Source organism: Ambystoma mexicanum, chromosome 2q, assembly GCF_040938575.1.
Source record: "Ambystoma mexicanum isolate Mex_15411 chromosome 2q, UKY_AmexF1_1, whole genome shotgun sequence".
NCBI classification, from domain to species: domain Eukaryota; kingdom Metazoa; phylum Chordata; class Amphibia; order Caudata; family Ambystomatidae; genus Ambystoma; species Ambystoma mexicanum.
Window position 1 is genome coordinate 776,638,962 of NC_090924.1, and position 24,781 is coordinate 776,663,742.

Here is a 24,781-nt window from a genome sequence, read left to right on the forward strand (position 1 = left end):
TTTCCCCTCCCATGAGATTCACCCACTGAGTACCACACCCAGAGGAACTATCGGGTAACGGCCTCACCTCCCAGGCCTCGTGGAAAGGTGCCTCCCCCATGGAAGATATGCCAATACTCTGGGATTCGTCATAATACATAGTACAATATAGAGCAGTATTGGTACTTTATCCAGATAAAGGTCTCTGTGGGCCAGTCGTAGAGGCCCCGCCCATCTCCACAGTCCAGCCATTCGCATATATCCACGTACTGCATACAACCATTAAAAATAAACCGATATTATGGAGGGCAGTAAACATAAAATGCCTTACCGTCGTATTGAGCTGTAGTGACGTGCAAGAGTAAAATCTAAACTGCACGTGAAATGGTACAGATGTCTCCTGCCATAAGTATGGGGGTTTGGGGTGTCAATCAGGTAAGAGCCTAGGTACCTGTCCTCTGTTGCTGGTGTGAGTATTAAGAGCTCAGCGATGCAGCCATCATAAACCATGATGGGAGAGAGAGAGCAGAATTGGGATGGTTGTTTTCTGCAAAAATGCGCTGCCAGTTCCACTTTATGGGGAAAGGGACACCGAGAGAATGCTTGACCACCTGTTAAATTGAGGCAGCGCCTAAGGCTGTGAGGAGAAAAGGGGTGAAAATTGAGCAGTGGAAAGGAGTGTAATGGGAAGATACCCTTTCGGTGTAAGCCTAAAAGGATTGATAAGGTGGATAATACAAAAATATAATAGATGTAGCCTAGGGACATGATTGCCCAGAAATATGAAAAAGAAAGGAAAGGAAATTAGATAGAATTGATGAAAGAATGAGTCTAGCAAAAGGATGAAATGTGAGGGCTCAATAACAGATTGGATGAGGCAATTAATATGGAAAAAAGGCAAAAGGTCTGATCTAGAGAGATTGCTGCTATTAAGAACCCAAAGAAAAAAAAATTGAAAAAATATCTAGGAAAAATAGCGAAATATTAACACAGAAAATAGGAAAGAAAACAAATCCACTTTAATCGAAAAGAATGAAATCGAGTAAAACGAAACATTTATTGATAATTTATTTACTCCAAGTGTTGTTAAAATTATACCTCAAACCAAGACTTGTAAAATCACTGTGATGAATGAAGGGCTGAATCTAACTTTACGATCGGTTGAAGATGGTGGAAACATAGATGAATAGATGAATCCCTTCACCCACGGTTAGAGAATGACGACATAGACCAAGAACTTTTAAATCTCTCCACCTATTCTATGGCACCTTCAAGTCAGAACTCCAAATAACCACCATTACTTTCGGTTCCCTTGCCTAGTGAACCATCCCTTTCCCATAGACATATGGATGATGACAAAGAATATTCAAATTTAGAACAGAAATATAATAGAAGAGAACTTTAGTCATGAATGCAAAGTCTACAACTGATGCTGTCGGTTATAAAACATGATACATACCATATAAGTAGGCAACCCTCTAGAAAATTTATTGAAAATGCTATATCAATGTAAGAGACCATGAAGACCAAATACGCCACTGAACATCTCAAATATTCTGACCCGGATAGCTATGATTCACAGGCAACATCAAGGTCCATTTCCAAATAGATCTACTCTCTTTAATGCCTTTAAAGAGAATTAAAATACATTCAATAACACATTAAAGGTCTCTGATTTCTTAACACATCCACATATGATAAAGTGGAACTCGATATCCCATCACAGATTGTTAAGGATCTAATATGGCAAGCCCGAGACAAGATGAGGGATCTGGGGTTTGATCTATTTATTCAAGCAGACAGGTTAAGTTTACACAATAAATGCTTAACTAAACACATCTAAGCATAGTGATGATCACTCCAGACGAAAACATCAAGAGGCACTGAGGACTAATTCAAGCGACTTGGCAATTGCAAAACAAAACCATCGATTTCAAGAGCCCCTCGAACCCCTATTGTGATGGAGAGAGAGGAAAGCATTTGCGAGAGGTTTACTATAATAATGAGCCACCCAAACCAGAAATTAGAAATTGGGCATGGATAACAAAAGCTAAACAGACCATTCATACTAAGTATCAATAATGCCAGACGTTAATGCATGCCTCAGTCCATTATGATAATGGTGTGTAATACGCTGGGTTTCTCCCATTTATTTAATGTAGAACAGAATCATCCCATTGTTTTTGCTAACATCCTAATCTTCCAAGAAACGTGGATAACCACACAACCTATATGGCCTGACTTTAAGGTATTATGGATCCCAGCAGTTAAAAAAAAAGATTAGGGCGCCACTCAGCCAGCCTATTAACAGCAGTAAAAATAAGTTCAACCCTCTCTTTAGAATAATGGGCGTCCCAGTGAATAATAAACAAGTCGTGTGTTGCAGATTAGCTATTTTGAATGTTTACTGGAACCTGTCCATCATAGAGGATGAAAAATGTATGGAGTTAATAATACAAATGCTAGACTTGATTGCAGAGCAAGATGATACCTACACCACTATGGTAGTCAGCGATTTGAATATGAGATGTATTCATCAAGATTCGCGAATACTCTTGAAGGGAGCACTAATCTGGTTGGACCTAATGAAAGACAGAAGTCTTACCATGTTAAATGGCTTATTCCCAGAAGAGATTCCTCCTGCGCTTACATTGAAGAGAGGGAGAGCGAAATCAATCATAGACTGTTTTTTTTATCCCAACATGCTCTTAATTCAATTCAGACTTTTAGTGTGATACCGTCCGAGGCTAGTGATCATAGTATCTTTCAGTTCACAATTAAAAAGCAAAATCCTTCTGCACAAACCTATACTAAAGGTTTTTTTCTGTAAATCATAGCCATGATAGAATAAAATGGACATTTAATTCAGCAAGAAGAGGATATTTCACCAACATCAATGTATAAATATACAGACTCATTGCTGTAGATCCCTGAAAAACAACTAACTCATAAACGTCCAATTTTTAAACATAAACAAGGGTATCATTCAAACATCCATAGTTTAAAAGCACGCTTTTGCCAAATGCGAAAAAGAATCAAGTACCTCACAATAGATGAAAGATAGTTTGAAAAAAACACGTTTACATACACAATATAAAAATGCAATAAAACACACGAGAATGAAAAGCAAATAGATGGAGAGAGGATGGTACTAGCAATAGGCCACAAATCAAGAGTCCAAATTTGGAACTTGATAAATAATAATTTTCTAAATGCTTCAAATGCAGTTCTATTGAACACGGTAACTGAAAAAACATGGACTGCCAACTTTGTAACCTTATTTTTTAAAGAATCCACTCAAATTAAAATTCCAGTAATTTCTCAAAACAACACCAGTAACCTTTGCTTTGATCAAACTGATATCCTTATGATTATCAGAAACTTAAGCTCGTCAAGAACTCCGGGCCCAGATGGGTTGTCAAATCTAATAATAAAAGAACATCCTGAACAGTGGGCAAGAATTCTAGAAATTATTTTTCTTCTAATACTAAGAATAGGTTGTATCCCCAGTTCTTGGAAACAATCAACAATAATTCCAATATTTAAAAATGGAAACGGGAACGACCCAATACATTATCGTTCCATAGCTCTCCTTGACATCCCTGTCAAGATCTTTGCAAGGTTAGTGGTCAAAGATTTTAATAATTGGCTTAAGGAGGTCAATATGCTAGACATCTACCAATCGTTTTTTTTTAAAGGGCTAGTGACCTCAATGAATTTATATCAGCCATTTTAAAACAACAAGCTATTTTAACTAAACCGTAATGTATTGCTTTTATAGATTTCTGTGTCAAGGAATAGTCCAATTAGAAAATTGCTAAATGCAGGCTGCCCTCTGTACATTGGATACACACATTTTACTCTGGTACATCAATAAGAATAAAACTGAACCAAGAGGGCCTTCTCACAAAGTCAATTCCAACCGATAGTGGACTGAAACAAGGCTGCATCTTTGCTTTCATTTTATTTAACTTTAATATCCAATATATTTATACAAGGAAGTCACTCTTATTATTCTTGTTTATACATACACATGATGGTGTCAAAAAACACGACTTGTTAATGAACCCAAAAGCTGTTTTCAAACTCAAGCCATACTTGATATAAAAAAAATATATATACTTTTTTTTTAAAGTTACACAACTTCATACAAAACTTTTTCTTTCTTTTATATATAAAAATTCAAAACCCTAAAACCAGGTTTGAAGAGACAATCACATAACACATAAATGCATATTGATGCATATTACATGACATTAAACATTTGATAGGCAAACCCAGCAACAATGAACATAAAAATCTTTTAAACATTTGTTGCGTTCTACATTTAACCCCGACAGTAGGTCTGTGCAATAGAACTTTTTGAGGGGCCCTTTAAGTTTCACCTATATTGAATTTGGTACTTTTATATCCAAGACATAAATATTTATCTTAATCGTTCTCTGTAATTTCCGCCGAAAATCAGCAGTACGCAAATACGATCACTTCTGTACGCAGATGATCTAGTCATAATAGACCAGACACAAGTTGGCCTGCAAAGGAAATTGAAAGCATTAGATGAATATGCTGTAAATAATGGCTTGATGGTAAACTCACAAAAACCGAATATTTTGATAGTACACCATAAAGCAAGACCATATACATAAAAACGAATGTGGACCTTTTAACTCGCTGCCACTTTCCAATGTGAACGAATATGAATATTTAGGTCAAAATATTAACAATAAATTAACCAATGAGCCTTATAAACAAGAAGTGAAAAGAAAAATGCAAGCCTTAGCATACCAGGGAAGAATTATACAAGCCAAGTTTGGCAGATTCACTCGTAATCTTCTTATTCAATTTTATAAGGCAAATGTTGTACCTGTTGCTGTATATGGAGCTCAAACGATATATCCAAAAGAAAACATCCAAATTGGGTATGTTTAGAAGGCCCATTCTGGAAGAAAGTGTTATTGCCCCCTCAATTAATACCTATGCTAATTGTATGCTTTGAGCTAGGACTTTTATCATTAGAAGCCATTGTGTCATGGCAAATGTTAAGTCTCTGGAGGACATGTTTATCAACGGAACAGAATATGCAGACTATAATTCCTGTGTTAGGTGAAGCTCTTTTAAGTTATAAGAAACCCATTTATGCCTGGAATTCGAAATGTAAAGACATTTTTAATAATGCTGATATTTCACAACAATTATTGCTAGATTACCCTGACAAAGCAAAGCTCAAGCTATGCGTATGGATTGGTGTGCCACATGGGCCATATGTAACACATACTCAGCATTTTTGAAATGGCACATTTTTACCAAAATCATTACATGTCATTCCTGCATACCTGAAATAATTCCCTGTTCTCCAGCATGGGGTCTGGCATGGATTCACATCCTCATGAATATTCCCTGTCGTCAGGCTGTGAATCCTCGGTAAAGAAAAAATCAGTTTCAGTTTCGTTTCTGAACTGTCTTTCTACTAGTAACTAATCAGTGGTCTCTGGGTCATACTGCCCCCAGCCAATGACTGCCCTCTACCTAAGCCCCTCTTCTGGCAGCCAGCTTCAGATTTTTACCGCACGTTCAAGTGTTGGGAGTCCTCGTGCTTTAGCTTGTGAGCTTTTACTGCGTTTTGCATTTTTTCGAAGAGTTTACTCTTTTATTTTCAGTCAATCGAGCCTCAAGCTCCACCGATTCTACTTCCGATCAATGGGGACCCGTTTTCAGAACGTTCTATGCCCCTCAAGGGCACCTTTTCTTTGAGTTTCCACTTCTCGGAGGATTACAGAAGATCTTTGAGGCCTACCCCGCGTGGTCATGGCCCAGGACAAAGGAAGCATGACGCCTGTTGGACCCAAGCTGTTCAGGAGCTGCCCTGGATGCGGGCTACAGAACCTCTTTAAGGAGGATGAGCACTCTCGGTGCCTCTACTGCCTTCACGATGACAAATCGCACGTGGAGAAGGACTGTGCGTTTTGTAAGAACATGTCCGAACGGACAATGAAGGATCGTCGTACTCGACTCACCAGCTGGCTGGAGGGGAAGAGCCCAGCAGAAGGTGAGAAGAGGAAGAAGTCTGAGCGGTCTTCTAAGACCTTTGAGGGCGCTCCGGCGACGGGGGGCCAACAAAAGGCAAAGCACCGCAAGTCTGCGGGCACCAGAAGCGCCTATCGGTTAGGCTCCTCGGCTGCCAGGCAGGGCGCATTATCACAGACGCCATCAACCACGAGCCAACGCTCTGGCTCGGGGAAGAGGAAATCGGAGAACCCGGGTAAGCTTCGGGAGAAGTCCCGGTCGATCCTGACAGAGACATCCGAGGGGGGAGCGAGGCGGTGACCCTCTCCCCAAGGTGAAGGCCTCAGGCGCGCCCAAAGTCGCAAAGGCCCCGATTCACCCGGCTAAGGCCTCGATCGAGGGAGTCGTGGCGGCCCTGGCGAAGCCTGCGGAGGCTATGCCAGTGGAGATGACCTCTGGGCCTAGTGTTTCCCTGCCACCGCGGAGGGAATCCTCTTTTCAGCCTATCGATAAGACGCCCGTGAAACCCCGGGCGGAGAAAGAGGGGGGGCCCGGTAGCCATTATAGACACAGATACCACATCTGAAGAGGAGCTGGCTGGCGTCGCAAAGATCCTGGACAAGAAGTTCGAGGAGGTCCGGTCCTACGGGAGGGATCCAGACGAGGCAGATGAAGAAAGCGACGGTGGTGCCGAGGAGCCGTGGAGGAGACAGAGGATCCTACTCCCCAACTGTCACTCCCGTCGCAACCGGTGCCTATGCCACAAGACAACTCGGGAGCGATCTTGATGGCTATCCAGGCCTTGTGTACAGAGATGAAGACAAGGTTTCCCTTACCCCCAGCAGTACTTGGACTGTCGGGAAGCCCTCTGAGCAAGCAGAGAACTTATCCCCCTCCTCCTTTCCAGCCTTTCCAGCCTTCACAGCCTTCACCTCCTTCCCCTCCTCCGAGGGATGAGACGGGAACAGAGACGGCGGGGACGGATGACGCCGGAATGGACCTTCCGTCACCACCTGCTCGGGCCTCCCCGCCCGACGAAATTGGCTCCTTCCACGCCATGATCGCCAGGGCATCTGAGCTCGTCCAGCTCTGCCCCGAAGAGCAGAAGGAAGGTTTCCTCTACCAACGGCGGGAGGCCAACAGGAAGACTGTCCTCTCAGTCCCGTTACTGGACGACATCTGGGACGAAGGGCTGGTGCTCCTGAAGAATGAGTCCACGGCTCCTGCTAAGAGAGACCGGTACGAGAAAAAGTACCGGGTCCCAGACTCCACCCCCATGTGCCTCTGGGCACAGCCCTCCCCTGATTCAGTCATATCCGCCGCGGCCAAGAAGAAGGGGGCGGGGCGACGGCTTCAACTTCAACTTCCCCACCGGATGGCGAGGGAAAGAAACTAGGCGCCATGGGACAGCGGGTCGTCATGTTGGCGGCGACGACTATTAAAGCAGCCAACGCCCTCGCGATTGTGTCATGCTATGACAGGGAGCTGTGGTTTAAGATCGCTCCCCTGCTGGACTTCCTCCCGGACGACAAGAGGGCTGAGGCCCTGGAAATCCTACAGGAAGGCGAGGTGGCTTCGGACCACGCCATTACGGTGGCCACAGACATCGCTGACACCGGCTTTCGCCAGATGGGCAACAGCGTTTGCCTTCGCTGGCGCGGCTGGCTCAAGGCCACCGACTTCCCCCAGGACGTGCAGACCAGGGTTCTGGACATGCCCTTCGACGGGAACAACCTGTTCGGCAAGACAGTGGAGGAGTCACTGCAGGCCATCAAGGCGGACACCGAGACAGCTCGGACCTTGGGTGTTCTTCAACGACGGCCGTCCTTTCGGAACTCCAGAGGCAAGCAAGGTGCCTCCAAAGGATTCGGTGGCGGTTCCTTAGTCGTATCCCCAAGCGGCCCGCTCCTCATCTCAGGAAGCCTACAGAGGACGCGGCAAGACAGGAGGATCTCGTCGTCACCAAGGAGGCCAAGGCGGCTAGACCGCGGCCAAGTAGGACTGAACCGGCCGTGGCATCGGGCCCCCACCCAAGCACCCCGGTGGGAGGCCGCCTGGTGAAATTTGTCAGCATGTGGGAGTCCATCTCCACCGACCGTTGGGTGCTAAATGCCCTGGCCCGAGGGCACATCCTGGAATTTCAGAGAAGGTGTCCCCCGTATACCACCCGTGGCCAGGAAGGAAAACCACGTCCCACAACTACTTCTGGAGGTACGAGCGATGCTAAGGAAGGGAGCCATAGAACTCGTCGAAAAAAGGCTCCGGGGCTCCGAAGTGTACTTGCGGTACTTCCTCTTCCGGAAGAAGACCGGCGGGTGGCGACCTATCCTAGACCTTCGTCGTCTAAAAAAGTACATCAAGTCTCAGAAGTTCCAGATGGTCACCCTCCAGCACGTGCTGGGACAGCTGGAGGGAGGCGATTTCCTATTGTCGCTAGACTTGGAGGATGCCTACTTCCACATCCCCATTCTAAAGGGACATCGCAAATTCCTACGATTCGTGGTCCAGGGGCGGCACTACCAGTTCAAAGCCCTTCCCATCGGATTTAAGTCGGCGCCCAGGTTATTCACCAAGTGCCTGGCACAAGTGGCGGCGCGGCTGCGCCTGCAGGGGATTCACCTCTACCCCTACCTGGATGAATGGCTCATCCGAGCAAAGTCAAGAGAACTCGCCGCCGATCACACAGCAAAGACCATCGAACTGTTCATGGATCTGGGATTCTCAATCAAATTCGCGAAATGCCACTTGGTACCGTCACAAGTCGCCCTGTCCCTGGGAGCCAGACTCGACACAGTGGCACGATTGGCCTCTCCGTCGGAGGAAAGGACGAAGGCCATCCTGGGCAAGGTACAACGGCTGTTGACCATGGAGGTAGCCAGGGTGAGGTCCATCAAGTCCCTAATTGGCATGATGTCATCATGCATCTACCTCGTGCGCCTATGCAGGGTGCGGATGCGACCACTTCAGGAGTTCCTCAACGCCCATTGGAGGCAGGCGGCGGGCAGTTTCGAGGACAGGATCTCACTCGACGAGACTTTCCGCCAAGTGATCCGGTGGTGGGGCGCTCGTGGGCATCTAGGGGCGGGCATGGAATTCCAGACCCCGGCACATCAGGAAACGACGGACACCTCCCTGGAGGGATGGGGAGCGAACACCGGAGATCTCCACGCAAGAGGCCTTTGGCTCCCGGAGGAGAGGTCTCTGCACATCAATGTCCTGGAGCTCCAAGCTGTGTTCTGGGCCCTCAGGTTGTTCCTTCCGTCCCTCAAGGGCAAGGTGATAAGGATCTCCACCGACAACACCACCACAATGTTCTACATCCGGAAGCAGGGGGGGCACCAGATCCCCAGCCCTATCCAAGGAAGCGCAGGATCTGTGGCACTGGGCCGTCGCCCAGGGGATGTTTCTGGTACCCTTCTATCTGGCAGGAATAAAGAACACCATTGCCGACTTGCTCAGCAGGGAGCTGCGCTCGTGCCACGAGTGGGAGCTGCGGCAGGATCAAGTGGATCTCCTATTCCGACGATGGGGCAATCCCCAGATCGACCTATTCACGACGGTGACGAACGCCAAGTGCCGGAGGTTCGCCAGCAGGTTTCCCCAGCCAGGGAGCATGGGCGATGCCTTCTCATTCCCCTGGGACGGCCTATTCCTGTATGCGTTCCTGCCGTTGCTGTTGCGACTCATCAGTCAACTCAGATGGTCCCGGTGCAGGATGATCCTCGTCACACTGGCGTGACCGAGGCAGATTTGGTTCCCGGACCTTCTGGACATGTCAGCGTCCCCCCCAGTCAAACTGCCGAAGGACGCGGGTCTGCTTGCCAGAGAAGGTGGTGCCATCCTCCACCACGACCCGGGGTCGCTGAACCTGCAGGCCTGGCTCCTGCAGCACTAGAGTTCGGAGGGTACGATATCCTGGCAGACTGCAAGGAGGTGCTTGCAAAGTCCATGGCGTCCTCGACTCTCAAGTGCTATGGACACAAATGGAAGAGGTTCTCTGTCTGGTGCCGTGCACAGAAGATTAACCTTCTGCAGATTACAGCCCCTCAAGTGCTGCCGTACTTGCTGTTGCTGGCCAAGGCGGGGCTGGCGCATGCCTCCATCAAGATCCATCTGACGGCTATCTCCTGCTACACCAGAACTCTGGGGCGCTCGTCGCTATGGTCCCATCACCTGGTGAAGGAGTTCATGAAAGGACTGTTCCGATCGTTCCCGCCGGTGAAGGCCCTGGCCCCGGCGTGGGAGCTTAACGTGGTGCTGACCAGGCTCATGGGGCCATTTGAGCTACTGCATTCGGCATTAGCCATCACCTCCGCACGACGAGTGGGAGACCCCCAGGCCCTCTCCTGTAAACCTCCATACCTGACATTCCACGAGACGAGGGTGGTGCCGAGGACGCACCGCTCCTTCATGCCCAAGGTGCCGTCGGACTTCCATCTCAACGAGCCCTTGGTGTTACTGGTTTTCTTCCCGTCGCCTTCGTCGCCAGCTGAGAGGACTTTTCACTCGCTGGATGTAGCTAGAGCACTGAAGTTCTACATGGACCGCACGAAGAGCCTTCGGTAGATATCACAACTGTTTGTGAACTTTGGACCTGTGAACCAAGGGAAGGCCCTCGCGAAGGCTTTCATTTCCAGATGGCTCTCTGGCTGCATCATGCACTGTCACCGGTTGGCAAACCGACCGTTGCCCGGCCGTCCGAGAGCCCATTCGACCAGAGCGATCACCTCTACCGCTCTAGCGTTCTTGTCTGGTGTACCCCTGCTGGACATCTGCGGGGCTGCTACGTGGAGGTCGACGCACACATTCACAAGATTCTACTGCGTCAGCCAGGATACCAGGGAGGAGTCCAGAGTAGGCCAAGCAGTTCTGCGCAACCTGTTTGCCTGAAAGTGGGCCTGGTGAGGTAGTAAGAGATGCTTAATGTTGAGTTGTTGATATGCTTGATGTTGATGTGTGTACTGCTATGTATTCTTGTATTCATGAGCATGTGAATCCATGCCAGATCCCATGCTGGAGAAGGAACAAGTTACTTACCTATAACTGCTGTTCTCCAGCATGGGTCTGGCATGGATTCACATGCGAACCCTCCCTCCTACCCCTCTGCGGCTCTTCTCTTGGTCCTACTGCCACTTTACGTGCTACCAAATCTGAAGATGCTGCCAGAGGAGGGGCTTAGGTAGAGGGCAGTCATTGGGTGGGGGCAGTATGACCCAGAGACCAGTGATTGGTTACTAGTAGAAAGACAGTTCAGAAATGAAACTGAAACTGATTTTTTCTTTACCGAGGATTCCCAGCCTGACGATGGGGAATATTCATGAGCATGTGAATCCATGCCAGACCCATGCTGGAGAACAACAGTTACAGGTAAGTAACTTGTTCCATATAGTGTATGCTAGAATATTTGTGTTTGAGGTTGAACTTGTGGCCAACAAGAGCACAAATTGCCAAATACAATAAGATCAAAAATGTTATCTTGTGTAGATTTTGTGATGTGAAACATCAGCATGAAACTTTGAAACATCTTTTGGTAGGATATCCAGAGCTTTCAAAACTAAGAAAAGAATCCTTTAAAAAAAATGTTAATCAATTTGTCATCTTGTATGAGGATAAACTGTGGGATATGATTTTCAACGCAAATGATATAACATCTTTGATTATTGCTATTGTTAGCATTGAAAATTCATGATCTTTGTCAAAATGATTTAAATTGCAATTGGACAGATTAAGTTGTGTAGTGTAGTATAACGGTGGCCTTCCGAAAAGTATGAATTGTTGCTCTGGCTGAGGATTCGTAATTTTATTGGAAATGCTTTACCATTATACCCTTAGTCATTTTAATTATTTTAAATCTGAAATCTCCTTTAGACATACTTGCTGGATTGTTGTTAAATCTTCATTTATAGACTTTTATGCTTGATTACACATGTTTTCGTTAGTGGATGTAAATATTAATCAGGAATGTAAATCATAGAATTGTATTGGTTGCCTTAAAGATTGTTCTATCAAGAATTGATTTAAAAAAGGTAAGAATTGATCTCAGAGAGGAGAAAAAAATATATATACTTGTTTTATCAACTTTCTTATAACTGATTTTATATTGTATTTAATAATTTATGATGTATGTAGTAAAATATATATGTAAATTTGAAAGGTTGAGATGCTCAACCAAAACAAATAAAATAAATTACAGGTGGGTAACTTTCAGTGACATTGGTTCACCCCACATGTTCCCTCAATTATTCCATACAGCTGTGAGCTATAATCTGTGTGTTTAAGTTTTAATTTAAAGTGCATTTGATAGGTGTAGTATGATGGTGCCATTATTAGATAGGATACAGGCATGGTTTGTGCCACCGAAGACATGTAATCCTTTTTTATCAAAGATTCTGAGATCCTTCTTGTAGAGAGATGTGCAACCACTGTGGCTCCATGGTGACAACAGCAAACTGGAGAATGTGGCATGATCCTTTCTTGCGGGCTCCGGCGCATTATAAACTGACAAATAAATAAGGTGTCTTTAATCCATTGTAATGTATTTGCATTCCAAAAGGGGAATGACTATTGTGCTTTAAAAATGGAATCAAAAAAGGAATTTATTGCAACCCACATTCTTTGACAAAGCACGTAAACCGTTCTTATTGTGATCAAAGGATTTTTCTAGAATAAGGTTTCCGATTACAAGCTTCTCAATGTATATTTCATCCTTGTTTAATGTAGGGTCATCGAAGGATGGTGTGCTGTTCTGCTTGGAGCGAAGATCACCCAACATGTAACCTCTTCTCCTGTGGCTTTGACCGTCAAGCCATTGGATGGAATATCAACATCCCTGCACTGTTACAGGAAAAATAAAGGTGTCTGAGGATTATAGTTTCCTTTGCCTTGAACTTGTACCCTTTTCTGGATTCGATGTTTAATGACCTGCCCTCACTGTTAGTTTCCTGAAAGGAGCACTTCATAAATGTTGTTCTTGTTGGCACATTATGCACAGTATGCATGACGTATAAAGAAAAAAGCAGTGTGACTTTCTCAGCTAGATAGTAGACTTGTGTATAAATTCTTTAGCTCCACTTCCGCTTGGTAGAAAGGAAGGGCATTAACTATCAGAGCACATCATGGTGCTCCGAAGTTATTATTGAGCATCTGATGGATGAGTAGTGGGGCATTACATTTCTGTGATAAAATGTGAAATCTGTGTACTTGTAAAGTTAGTAGTCTGTTACATTTTCTGCAATAAAAATACATATCTGCCATTTTCTTTAACAAAAAAAAAAAGCCTTCATAGGTCTGACCTGCAGTAGAGTTTGAAGTTTGTTTCTCCCTACAGGGTGCAGTGAATCAGTGCGTGTTTGCTTCATATGAAGTTTTGATGTTGCTGTGCGTGGCGTGACTTCAAGACTTTTTATAGTCTTGACTAAGAAGGCTCTACTGAATTAACACAATAAAGGATGATCATATTATTGTGTATACGGAATGCCAGCTTCTAACATGCAGTGTAGCCTGTGCATCTCATAAGCAAATCTTGCACAAATCTCATGCAATTGTAGGTGGCCAAGTACAAGTCCAGTAAATTTAGCCATCACTAGTTACTGAAACATGTTCACCAAAATGTAAAGCACTTTAGTCCACGCTCACTATCACCATTTAAAAAAAAAAATACATATATGTGTGAAGGGCTGTTGTTGACCATTGTGAGTACAGCATTGACTCGATTTGGGGCTCTGCAAATTCATTCCTCAATCAGTCTTGCTACAATGCTTGCTGTGGTCGTTTCAATTATTGTAATTGTTACAGCATTGACTATTGCCAAACTAGTAGCTAATACCATTAATAAATGCATGCACTAAGGAGACTCGCAGTACACTGGGACTCTGTGTGGCCTTGACAATTTTCAACATGAGATAGTAATGACAGGAAGTAAGGCAATAAGACAATCGGACCTTATTTGATTTCATCCACCCTGGGGCTCTCGGGACAGTACCAATACAGAGTTTGGGGGTTCCCTTTTGCTTCAAAGTTGCCTTTGCCTTCATTATGCTATCCTTCAGAGTTGCCTATGATCCCATATTAGATGTTCATCACAAAAAGAGATTGGTCGGCATCCTTTTACTCTTTCAAGCATCATCCAATGTATTATTTTCTTTGCAGTGCCAATTCTGTTGCTGTAGTCACTCAATTTGATTACATTAGTACATTTATATTTACATTTGAAAGAATACAATGCAAAGACTGAGTGTGTAGAAAGAGTGACTGTTTTTACATATTCAGCAATGCAACCCTGCCCAAAAGTCACTTCCTTTTGTGGGAGTGTTGGTAGAACTTTTGTCATAGCAGTGCTTGCTGAGAGAATTGTGCAGAGAAAACCTGTGGGGAAATCTGGTTTGAGGAAGAGAAGGTTTGAGGAATTTAAAGTGAGACGCATGTTAAGTAAATAGTTAAAATCCAAAATAGTTTTAAAATGTGCAAACATTTCTTATTTTCTGGTGGACTAGTTATTGACGACAAATTGGAGAATTTGAAGTGCTCAACAACACATGCAACAAAAAAGGCTAATTTGTGATGCACTAATTGCTCATTTTTCCATTTGCCCCTTGTTTGTTGGGGGGGGCGAATACATACATTAAACTCAGACCTTAATCTCAGGACTATGTCCTTGCGATCAAGTTATACGTTTGACCACATATTGGCATTCAAATGATAAAGGAACAAATACAAATTTGCTCTTGACTTATGAAAGGGGCGTTCCAACTTCCATTTTTTGATTAGTGAAATGTACAGTAAGCATCAGTCTAACTCCCATTGCTCAACACAGTCTTTGCATTTATTTAGGTTGGCAAACAGAAGCAAGGCAAGAGAAAAGGGCGATTGCGTTAGATAATTATCTTTTACCCTTTCATGCTCTTTGGCACACAACACTACACATACAAGGAAACCTGCAAATGGATTGTAAATATGATTATGTACAGCATACGAGAAAATATGACCTCTTTATCTGACACTCGACCCCACTATAAAATGTGTCATAATTATAACCCAAATCTCTCAAACCGTTTTAGGCCTTTAAGGTTCACTGTTTAACCTACATGGAAATATTACTAATTTGAAACATTGTACATTTGCAGCTTTAGTAGTTATCTCTTGACAGAAGTATGGTAGAATGTTGACTGAAGGTGTCAGATAGTACAAGAAACTCAATAAGTAGCCCGGCAAAAATAACAATTTTAAATGTACCTTAATTCTGTGAAATATTTTATCAAGCGTGATTGCAATTGTTACATGGAAGCCTCTGTTTCTTTTTGCTCAAACTGTGACAAAATTGTTTTCAATGTACTTTGCCAATTGGCATTATTACTGTTTTAAGTTTCATTAAAACAACTTTCTTTAAAGCTGCCCTGTTTGTCAGGTTTTGGATCCTCTCACAAGGGTAGTGAAATTAAGCCTTGGGTTTTCTTCTTTCTTATGAAACAAAACATTACAAGGAGAATGCCGTTTTTCAGCACTAGTCCATTTATTCTATGGTCTTTGCAGGGTTCCATGATTTTGAATCTTTAGCAGCTGTAAGAAAAGCATGAGAAGTGCCCAACAGCATGTACAGTGTGTCACAAAGCAGGATGAACAGAGCACCCAAAGACCAACATTTCTGTTTCTTATATCGTTTATTCACATTAAGAAGGAGGGCTCACGCAAAGGAGAATAACGAATAGGATGCTTTTTGGGCAATGGGTTGGTAAAATACAAAATATAAAGGCTCCCTGCATACCATAGTCATCCTGCCAGGGTTCTGTCAGCAGTCTGCTTGCTGGCCAAGCCAAGGGTACCCAGACAGTAATGAGCACATCTGAGTTTAATGCACCTATTACCCCCTGTTGGACTGCCTTGGTCTCTGGATCCTGATTTCTTCGGCATTGTGCTTTCTTATGCATGGGTTGGGTGAACTCCTGTTTGATTCAAAAGGTTTATTGGGGGCTGTTCAATGTTGGGAAAATCATAGTAGGTCAGAAAGGGAAAACCTTTTCTTAGTAGAGGGACTACACTGCAGAGGGTCTGCTCCATTGAAGACATCAGATTTCCACCAGTATGTGAACAACTTACCGGCTTCGCTTATTCATGATAAGGGGGTACATGTCCTTGCTTGTTCAGCTGTGTGCCTTCCTGTGAGTGGAATCGGCTTCGCTTAAGCAGCGCGCACCACTCTGGCATCCACTCTGGATGGTTGCTAGCCACTACCACAGGAACCCTGCTTCCTAAAATAGGGTGTAGAGCTTTGGACCCAGGATAACACTGACCTGTTTTTCCGGAGACTGAAGATTACCTGAGGCACATGCTGCTGAGCCACTGGGGCAAGTGACCAAAAATCCATTGGCTTGTAATTGCTTCCAGAGGATGGGGTTGAAACACAGTCTTTACATTTATTTCAGGTGGCGAACATGAGCAAGGAAAAAGAAAAGGGCGATTGTGTTAGGTAATGATCTTGTACCCCTTCATTCCCCAACCCAGCTGTTTAGCATACAGAACTACAAATACAAAGAAATCTGCAGATTGTAAATTTAATTATGTACAGCATAGGATAAAATGTGATCTTTATCTGACACTCAACCCACTATAAAATGTGGGATGGATCTCTCTAAAGCATTCGACCTGGTGGATCGACACACCTTATTGGAATTTTAAGGGACCTATCAATCCCAGCACATCTCCTTGAAATGATTATAGAGCTATACTCTAATACTAAAATCAAAATCAGACTTAATTCAGAAGGGAAGCTATCTTCCGAACAGCTAATTCCAAATGGTCTGAGACAAGGTTGTAAACTGGATGCCACGTTATTCAACCTTTATGTTTGTAAAGCTGGTAACAAAATAAAAGGTAAAGGTTTGATAGCACCCAAATTAGGTGGTATTACCATAGAATGGCTAGCTTATGCTGACGATTTTTTACTTTTGGATTGTACTAAGGTTGGTCTGCCGAAACTGATAAACGCTTTTGTACTTTTTATCTCCAGTATTCGTTTAAAAATCGATGCGGATAAAACAACTATTATGTGCCTAGGTAAGACTTGTAAAAATCAATCACGGTTATCCTGGTCTTGTCAAGGGAAAAAAATCACCTGCCAAAAGTCTTTTAAATACTCAGGATACCATTTTTCAGGTAATGGCTCTGTGGCGATTGTGAAAAGACAGTTAAGAACGAAAGCTGACATGATTCTAAGACAGATGCGTAAATTTGATGCACAATTTGGGAGATTTAATGCTATACCACTAAAACAATTTTATACAATGTCATGTATTCCTAAATTGGTATATGGTCTGGAATTCTATGAGCTGGAAAATACTGACTTGATGAAAAAATTAGAAAGTGTAATCTGGAAAGGGGTTTTATATTTCATTCCTAAGAATATACCGATTGAAGTAATCAGATATGAATTTGGTTTGCAGTCATTGAGATCCATTATTGTTTGGAATAAAATGCTATTATGGAGAAAATGTTCATCAACCAATACCAATTCACTATATACGTTAGCTGGAAAAGACTCAACTAATGTTTTTGCATTAAATTGAAAGAATACATTGAAGAAATACTGGGGAATGCAGGTATATCATCAGAGATGCTAGCAAACAATCCTCTGAAAGTAAAAAACATTTTGAAATGTAATGACTGGCAACAGACTCTTGATGCAGTGGCGCAATCTAAAACTGTGAGTCAAGTCTATTTGTGCTGGAAATTTAAACCCCGATTGGAGTTCTACTTGGAAAAATATCTGTCACGAAATTTCAGAAACTCTTTTATGAGATTTCGCTTTGATGTTCTTAAAACTAATCATGTCTTAAAAAGATGAAATATGTTAAGATGAGTGGAGTTGGTGCAAGTATTGTAAAGAAGAAGGGGTGGAAGAAACTCTGCTGCATCTTATTTTGTTATGTCCAGCATTATTGAAAGAACGAATACGATACTTTGAGCAATTTATAAGACACTTATATTGTGTAGATACGGATTTGTTATGGTTTCAGATTCGACATAATAATTCACCGGTCTTGAAATTAAGAATTATTGCCTTTTTAAAGAATTTTTGTGCACTCTCATGAAATGTTAAACTATGAAATTTTAAACTCTTAAATTAGGAAACTAAGATTTTAGAAAATTTGATGATAATGTAATGTTGTTGATCTTAAAATGTCTGTTTGTCGTATTTATTGTGTTTTTCTATTATCATGTGATTTCTTTTTGTAAAGGTTTAAACAAACCATATACAAATAAATAATAATGTACAGCAGAGGATAAAATATGATCTTTATCTGACACTCAACTCACTGTAAAATGTGTCATATTTAAATAACAACTAACTCTCTCAATCGTTTTAGGCCTTTAAGTTTCACTGTTTAATCCACATTTGATAATAGGGAATTTTACTGATTTGAAACATTGTCAATTCACAGCTCCGGTGCTGCCTCCAGTACACCCACCCACACACCCCACCACCTCCTCCAGTACTTACTCCTTCTCAACTAATTCAGGCAGCTCCGGCCACAACACAGTCTGAGAGTGACCCCATGTCTTAGACATCGGCCCCACTAAGAGATCCTCGAGAGAGAAAGATTTATCACCTTCTATACACGAAAAAGCAGCCGAGCAGTGCGATGCCTCCAGCCCCTCTTCATCACTACCAGCTCCCTTCTGAAGGTAAGCCAGCTGGGCTTCTTGCTAAGCGTTTGCCACATCTCCCTGCAATTATAGGAAACAGGAAGCTAAATTGTATCATCATTACGCATTTTCTTTCTTTTCCCACAGTGTGCACCACACAGTAGGTCATTTTGGGGAATTACTACTTGATGCACAGCATAGTGGCTGTGTTGCTGTTGCATCCGCTCTACCTAAGAAGGAAAAAAATAGTTTTGTGCACTGAATGCTGGATCGTATGCAAGGAACTAAATACTTGGATAGTTGCATTCCTCAAGATGGCCGATCCTGAACCAACTTGTGGAGGCCCCCTTTGATTGGCTATCGACTTCCTTTTCTGCCAATCGGGGACACCGGGAGGCGCGAGCTGGAACCAGCAACAAAGGCCCACATCTAAGGCACTGCCTGTTCCCATGGCCAGGACTGGGGCTCTCTCTACCCCCCACATTATTACACGGAGGCTGAGGAGATCTTTTCACACCGTCCGAGTCCACTGGGAAAAAGGAAAAAAACTGGACGTTCCTACCACTTCCATGCAGGACAGTATCCCAACTGAAACACTCATCCTCTACCCCACACCTTTGACTGTCCCACCCCTCACTCCGTCTCACTTGGACCACCTTCAACACCCAAAAAAAAAAAAATCAGAACTAGCTGTGCCCAGGGGCTGCATTGTGTTTTCAAATTGTGTGCTAAAATCAAATCTAGCTGTGCCCAGGGGCTGCATTGTGTTTGCATTGTGTTTTGATATTGTCTGCTAAAATCAAATCTAGCTTTGCCCAGGGGCTGCATTGTGTTTTCATATTGTGTGCCTCAGTATATCAGTCTGGTAAGTGCCCTCCCCCCACTGCAGCTATCTGTCACTATCTATATCTCCTATCTTCTCCAAATGCTTCTCTATCTCCTATCCCTCTCCAATCACTAAAACTGTCTTGAACAAACTTAAGGACCTACTGGGCTCCAACCCAGGACTTCCTATTGCAGACACGTCCTCTTTTTCGTTAACTCACCTGACCTATGGACTTGCTACTTGGTCTGCTTTCTCTCCCCTTTCGCCTCTTATCCCATTAATGGTGGCACTCGCTGGGAGGTTCTCCTTGAACTCTTTGCCATTTCCAGAGTCATCATCAATGTCTATTGCATTGGAACCATCTTCTCTTCTTCTCTTCGACAGGCTTCTCCATCGCCTCTCTAACCTTACCCCTTCCAGGCTCCCTTGCCTATTGTGCCTTCCTCCTCCTATGCACAGGCTCCCTTGCCTACTGTGCCTTCCTCCTCTTCTGAACAGGCTCTGTTGCCTACTCTGCCTTCCTACTCCTCTGCACAGGCTCCCTTACCTACTGTGCCTTTGTCCATCTCTGAACAGGCACACTTGCCTTGCCGCACTGTCCTGGCTCCCTTGTCAGCTTTGGCCCCTCCTCCATCCACCACTAGCCCTCTGGCTCTCTTGCCACCCTCGGGGGAGGGGGGGGGAACCATCGTCCCCTGCGCTCCCACGGAAGACCTTCAAAGAAGGAATGCTGTTCCATATTGCCACGCTTAACTGTCCCTCCGCTGTCAAACACTCGTCTGACATTTGCAACCTCCTTGAACGCATGGATCTTGATGTGCTTGCCGTCACTGAGACATGGTTCAAGGACAGCTCTCTCATGAGCTTTGACACACTCCTACCTGAAGGTTACAATTCACTGGTGCAAGCCCCCCTCTGGGAATTCAGGCCTGCTGTGACTCCGTAGGTTTGCTGCTTTACAGTCTTTATATGCAGTTCTTATGTTCCTCTTAGTTCGAATAATAATGTCTTGTTTCTTTCCTTTTAGGTATGGAAAGGTATTTTGGTGTTGTCATGCAGTTTGGAGATGAGCATGGGCCGGTAGTCGAAAGCGCAGTGTGCGCAATGCTGTCCGGTGAGTAATGCGCGATGCTGTTTCGCCTTTTATATTGCTAACCTGTCCCTTTTATCTCCTTGCAGATTGCGATGTTCCTCGCCGAGCGCCGTAATGTTCCAGCAATGATACTGACCAGGAGAGGACTACCCAGGTAATAATTGTGTGGCTTTCTTTATTCGGGAGGAAACGTGAGTCAACGCTAACTAATGCTGTCTTTCTTTGTCCTCTTTCCAGGTTATGGTATTCCAGGATGCATGCGGTGCCGGATGATCGAGTTCGTACCTTCAGAGTGGAACTGAAGTCAGCGATGGATTGAAGACAGGATACTGTTCCAGGTAAGTTTCGTAGTGTTCTTTCTCTCTCTGCAGGTCCTTGGTTTCAGGTAAGTTGGCATCAAAGAACTGGACACAGTTAGCGTTACGCTGCCCACAGCAGAATTTCGCAAAGCATGTCCTGCTGTTTGGGTGCGGTTTAAATAGTTTCAGGTAAAGTAGTCCAGGTAAAATAGTCTGAGGCCTGCCACACCCAAAGTAGTCCAGGTAAAGAAGTCCCAGGCCTGCCACACCCAAAAGACTAGACTGCATAGCTCAGTTCCTTGTAACTGAGCTATGTGTGTGCCTCCATGTCGGCTGAACCCCCCCCCCACCCCCCAAGTTAAATAATTCCAAGTAAATAGTCCCATTCTAATGTTGGTCTTCATGATGGTTATGAGCCTGGCGCCAAAGGTGCCAGGACTGACTCCAAGAGTGTCTTGGATGAGGTTTTAAGGCCTTTGACCTGGCCCTAACTGAAAGGCTGACTTGCCAGTGATGGCCAGGGGCAAAAGGGTCATGACATAAGTGGCCTCTCATCTTGCTGAACTCTTCAACCTGTCCTTCGACTCTGCTTGCTTTCCCTGTGTTTTCAAAAGGCCACGCTCATCCCGCTCTTAAAAAAGCAAGGGGCTTACCTGAACCTACCAGCTAACTTTCACCCTGTGTCTCTCCTTCCACACTACTCTAACATGCTCCAAAGGGTTGTGTTCAACTGCCCTACTGATTTCTTAGACATCCACAACCTTTGAGACCCGCTACAAGCAGTTTTCCACTCGTGTCACTCCACGGAAACTGCTCTGATGAATGAGTCCAACTTTGTTGCCTCTGCTGAGCACTCCAACCTGTCCTCTATCCTAATTCTCCTTGACCTGTCTGCTGCCTTTGGTACTGTCAATCACTATGATCTCCTTAATACTCTTTCTTCTTGGGATTCGTGTTCGAGCCCTTGCCTGGACTGAAACCTACCTTGTACCCGCCAGTTCTCTGTCTCCTGAAGCAACAACACCTCTCAACTCCCTCCTTTAACTGTTGGTGTTCCGCAAGGCTCTGTCTTGGGTCCGCTTCTCTTTACACTCTACAGCTCTGTTCTTGGGGTATTAATCTCCTCCTTTGGGTTCTTGTTCTTACTCTAAGTGGACAACACCCAAATCATCTTCTCTTTTCCTGAATTCTCCTCTGATTTCTCCCTCAAAATGTCCAACTGTCTCTGTGCCATTAAATATTGGATGGCTTTGCACTCTCTGATGTTAAACTCTATTAAAAGAGAGGTGCTCTTCTTCCCTGACACAAGCTCTCTCTCATCTCTTCCTGTCCAGTTCCCACCTGAAGCCCTCCCCTACTCTTCAACTAGAAGCCTCTGTGTCATCTATGAGCCATCTCACACCTTCTTTACTTTTATCTCCAAAACTGGTACAGCGGCTCACCTTGCCAGAATATAACCTTTTGTTAAAAGAAAATAAGACTTTGGGTTTCTTCCACTCAGTAGCACATACAAACCCTAATGGGTGTTTGACATCTTCTACATAATGTGCCAATCTCTTTTTCACTGTTTGTTTGCCAACAATTTACGGGCTCTATTAGAATGCATACAGTATTTTTGTCTTTTTTTCTACTTGTTTAACATACTGTAAATTCAATTTCCCTCAGTTGACGGAGGGAGCTCGGGTGGGTTTTATTTTATGTGCTGCCTCTAGCACATTTAGCTCAACTAATAACCCCATCTTGCAAACTCTCCATCATTCTTCCATCAAAGAAATAGCCATCCCCGGACCATCACAATCAAGACACCACACAGTTGTTGCCCTCGAATGTGGTGGTTTGAGTATATTGAAGGAGGAAGTGTTTTATTCATGTGCCTAGTTCCTTCTTGAGGATTAAGTCTTTCAGAATCTCTGGGTTTAAGGTCCAAGGGTAAGGTGATGAACTCTGTGCCTTGACAGGAATGTTACGGTCATGAGTGCATGATAACAAATTGCCTACGAACCAATGGATGACTCTGATGCTTGCTGCAACAGTCAATGACTAATAAATATATTGTCAATTCTCGTATATTTGTGGTGTACATTAAAATAGAACTTGAAGTCACAAGCATCCTTGTGCGGATTCCTCAGACATCGACTAATCCTGCTAGTTTGTATTTGCGTTTGATCGCTTTGGACATTGCTTTCTAATGTAAAATGAATCTAAAATCTAAAGAAGAGCAGTCCTGTGAGACCCACTACATCAAATTAAAATCCTTCATCATATCCTAATGAACAACAAGCTAACCCTGGAACCACAAGTAAAAGCAATAATCAAGACATACTTCTTCCACCTGCACACAATCAGAAAAATTCTACCATTTCTCTCCTTCACGCACAAAACACTGGCCATCATCTCCCTCATAATGTCCAGGTTAAACTACGTCAACAGCCTATACTTCGGAATGCTGTATTATCTGCTGAAGAAACTGCAACGTATACAGAACGCAGCAGCCAGACTTTGTAAACTGTCACGAAGAGACCACATCACTCCAGCGCTAAAGATGTTATATTGGCAGCCAGTCACAAAACAAATCACATTCAAAACAATTTGCATAACACACAAAGGATTCCATGGCCTAGGAGCAGGTTTCTGACAAAAAAAGTTACCATTTACCAACTGACCAGAACACTCGGATCCAGCAACGACATCCGCCTTGAACCTAAATCATACACAAGGAAAAAACTTGGTGGATCAGCATTCTCTTGCTTAGCTACTTAAATGTGGAACTCCATCCTGGGAGAAATATGAAACATTAAATGACCATCTAAAATTCAGAAAATTCCTAAAAACCTGACTCTTCAACTTAGAACGGGGCAAAAACGAATGAGCAACACCCACACCCAGCAGAATGAACACACAAATGACAAGATGGTGGGACTAAACCAGACCACGACAAAGTACAGGGAAATGGAGAGACCTCTGAAGGAGCCGAAGACCCAGGTGCACCCGTTCCCATAGAGTAGTTGGTGCATATAATCTCGCCACCATCAATTCTGATACTTGCCAATCCCTTGGACCATAACAAATCTTCCTTCCAGGTCTCGAGGTGCCACTTTAAGTGCAAAAGAGAAATCTTTATGGCAAGCTATTGCAACTCCTGCAAGTTTGCCTGATGTAGTGGCCTGCCATATCTGTGGGGAAATTTAATGAGCAAGGGACCACTTTTTTATTAGGGGCTTGTGGGATGTGGTCAGAACATGATAAGAAAAAACAATTTCCCAGGAACAAGCTACCTATTGGTGTCACACATTTGGGCTTAAGGTCTAGACAAAGATTTGGCACATTTTGACAATAATCTTGTGTTTGAAGCAAATATCACAAGATATAACGCATAGGATAGTGTTTTACCACAAATATATTAAATTTTATTGATCTTCATAAAATATTGAGCCCGGTGGGTTCAATTATTAAAAGAACACAAAGAACAGTAGAGATAAATCAATCTGCCTTGACCTGTCCAGGGGCCAAAGGGAGGTCATTTGGTGTTTTCTTCCTTGGCAAACAGATCCTCCACCTCAGATGACCCCAAGTCTTGAACACAATGTTCAGGGTTACTTGGTTCAGTTACCACTCATATGAAGTGGTTCCAAGCCTGCTCAACCTGCCTGCTTCCGTATTGTCCTCCCCTGGCAAGTGAACTGCTCTGAGGAGAATAAATTGAGTCCGTGCCCAATTCTATGTTTCTACTGCCAGTTTGAATAGTGCCAGAGACCTCATGCCTCCCTGCCTGTAGATATAAAACATAGCAGTGGAGCTGTCAGTTCAGATCAACACTATCTCATTCTGTATCAACAGCTGGAATGCTTTCAGAGCTAAAGCTGTGGCTAAAAGTTCCAGATAGGTTATGCAATGATCCGTCTCCATTTTGGATCATCCTCTGTGCATTGAGTGTGATCCCAG

The 24,781-nt window shown here is 43.8% G+C and overlaps 1 protein-coding gene across 8 annotated transcripts in view; it reads left to right on the forward strand.

Moving 5' to 3' along the window:
• Nucleotides 1–15,372, forward strand: part of WDR37 (WD repeat domain 37) — a 2,160,746-nt gene extending 2,145,374 nt beyond the window's left edge. For all 8 annotated transcript variants that reach the window (XM_069648008.1, XM_069648012.1, XM_069648013.1 and 5 more), the window contains one exon: nucleotides 12,703–15,372. In XM_069648008.1, the coding sequence (XP_069504109.1) occupies nucleotides 12,703–12,834 (132 nt within the window). In that variant the 3' untranslated portion in view covers nucleotides 12,835–15,372. The remainder of the gene's footprint in view (nucleotides 1–12,702) is intronic.
• The last annotated feature ends 9,409 nt before the right edge of the window (nucleotides 15,373–24,781 follow it).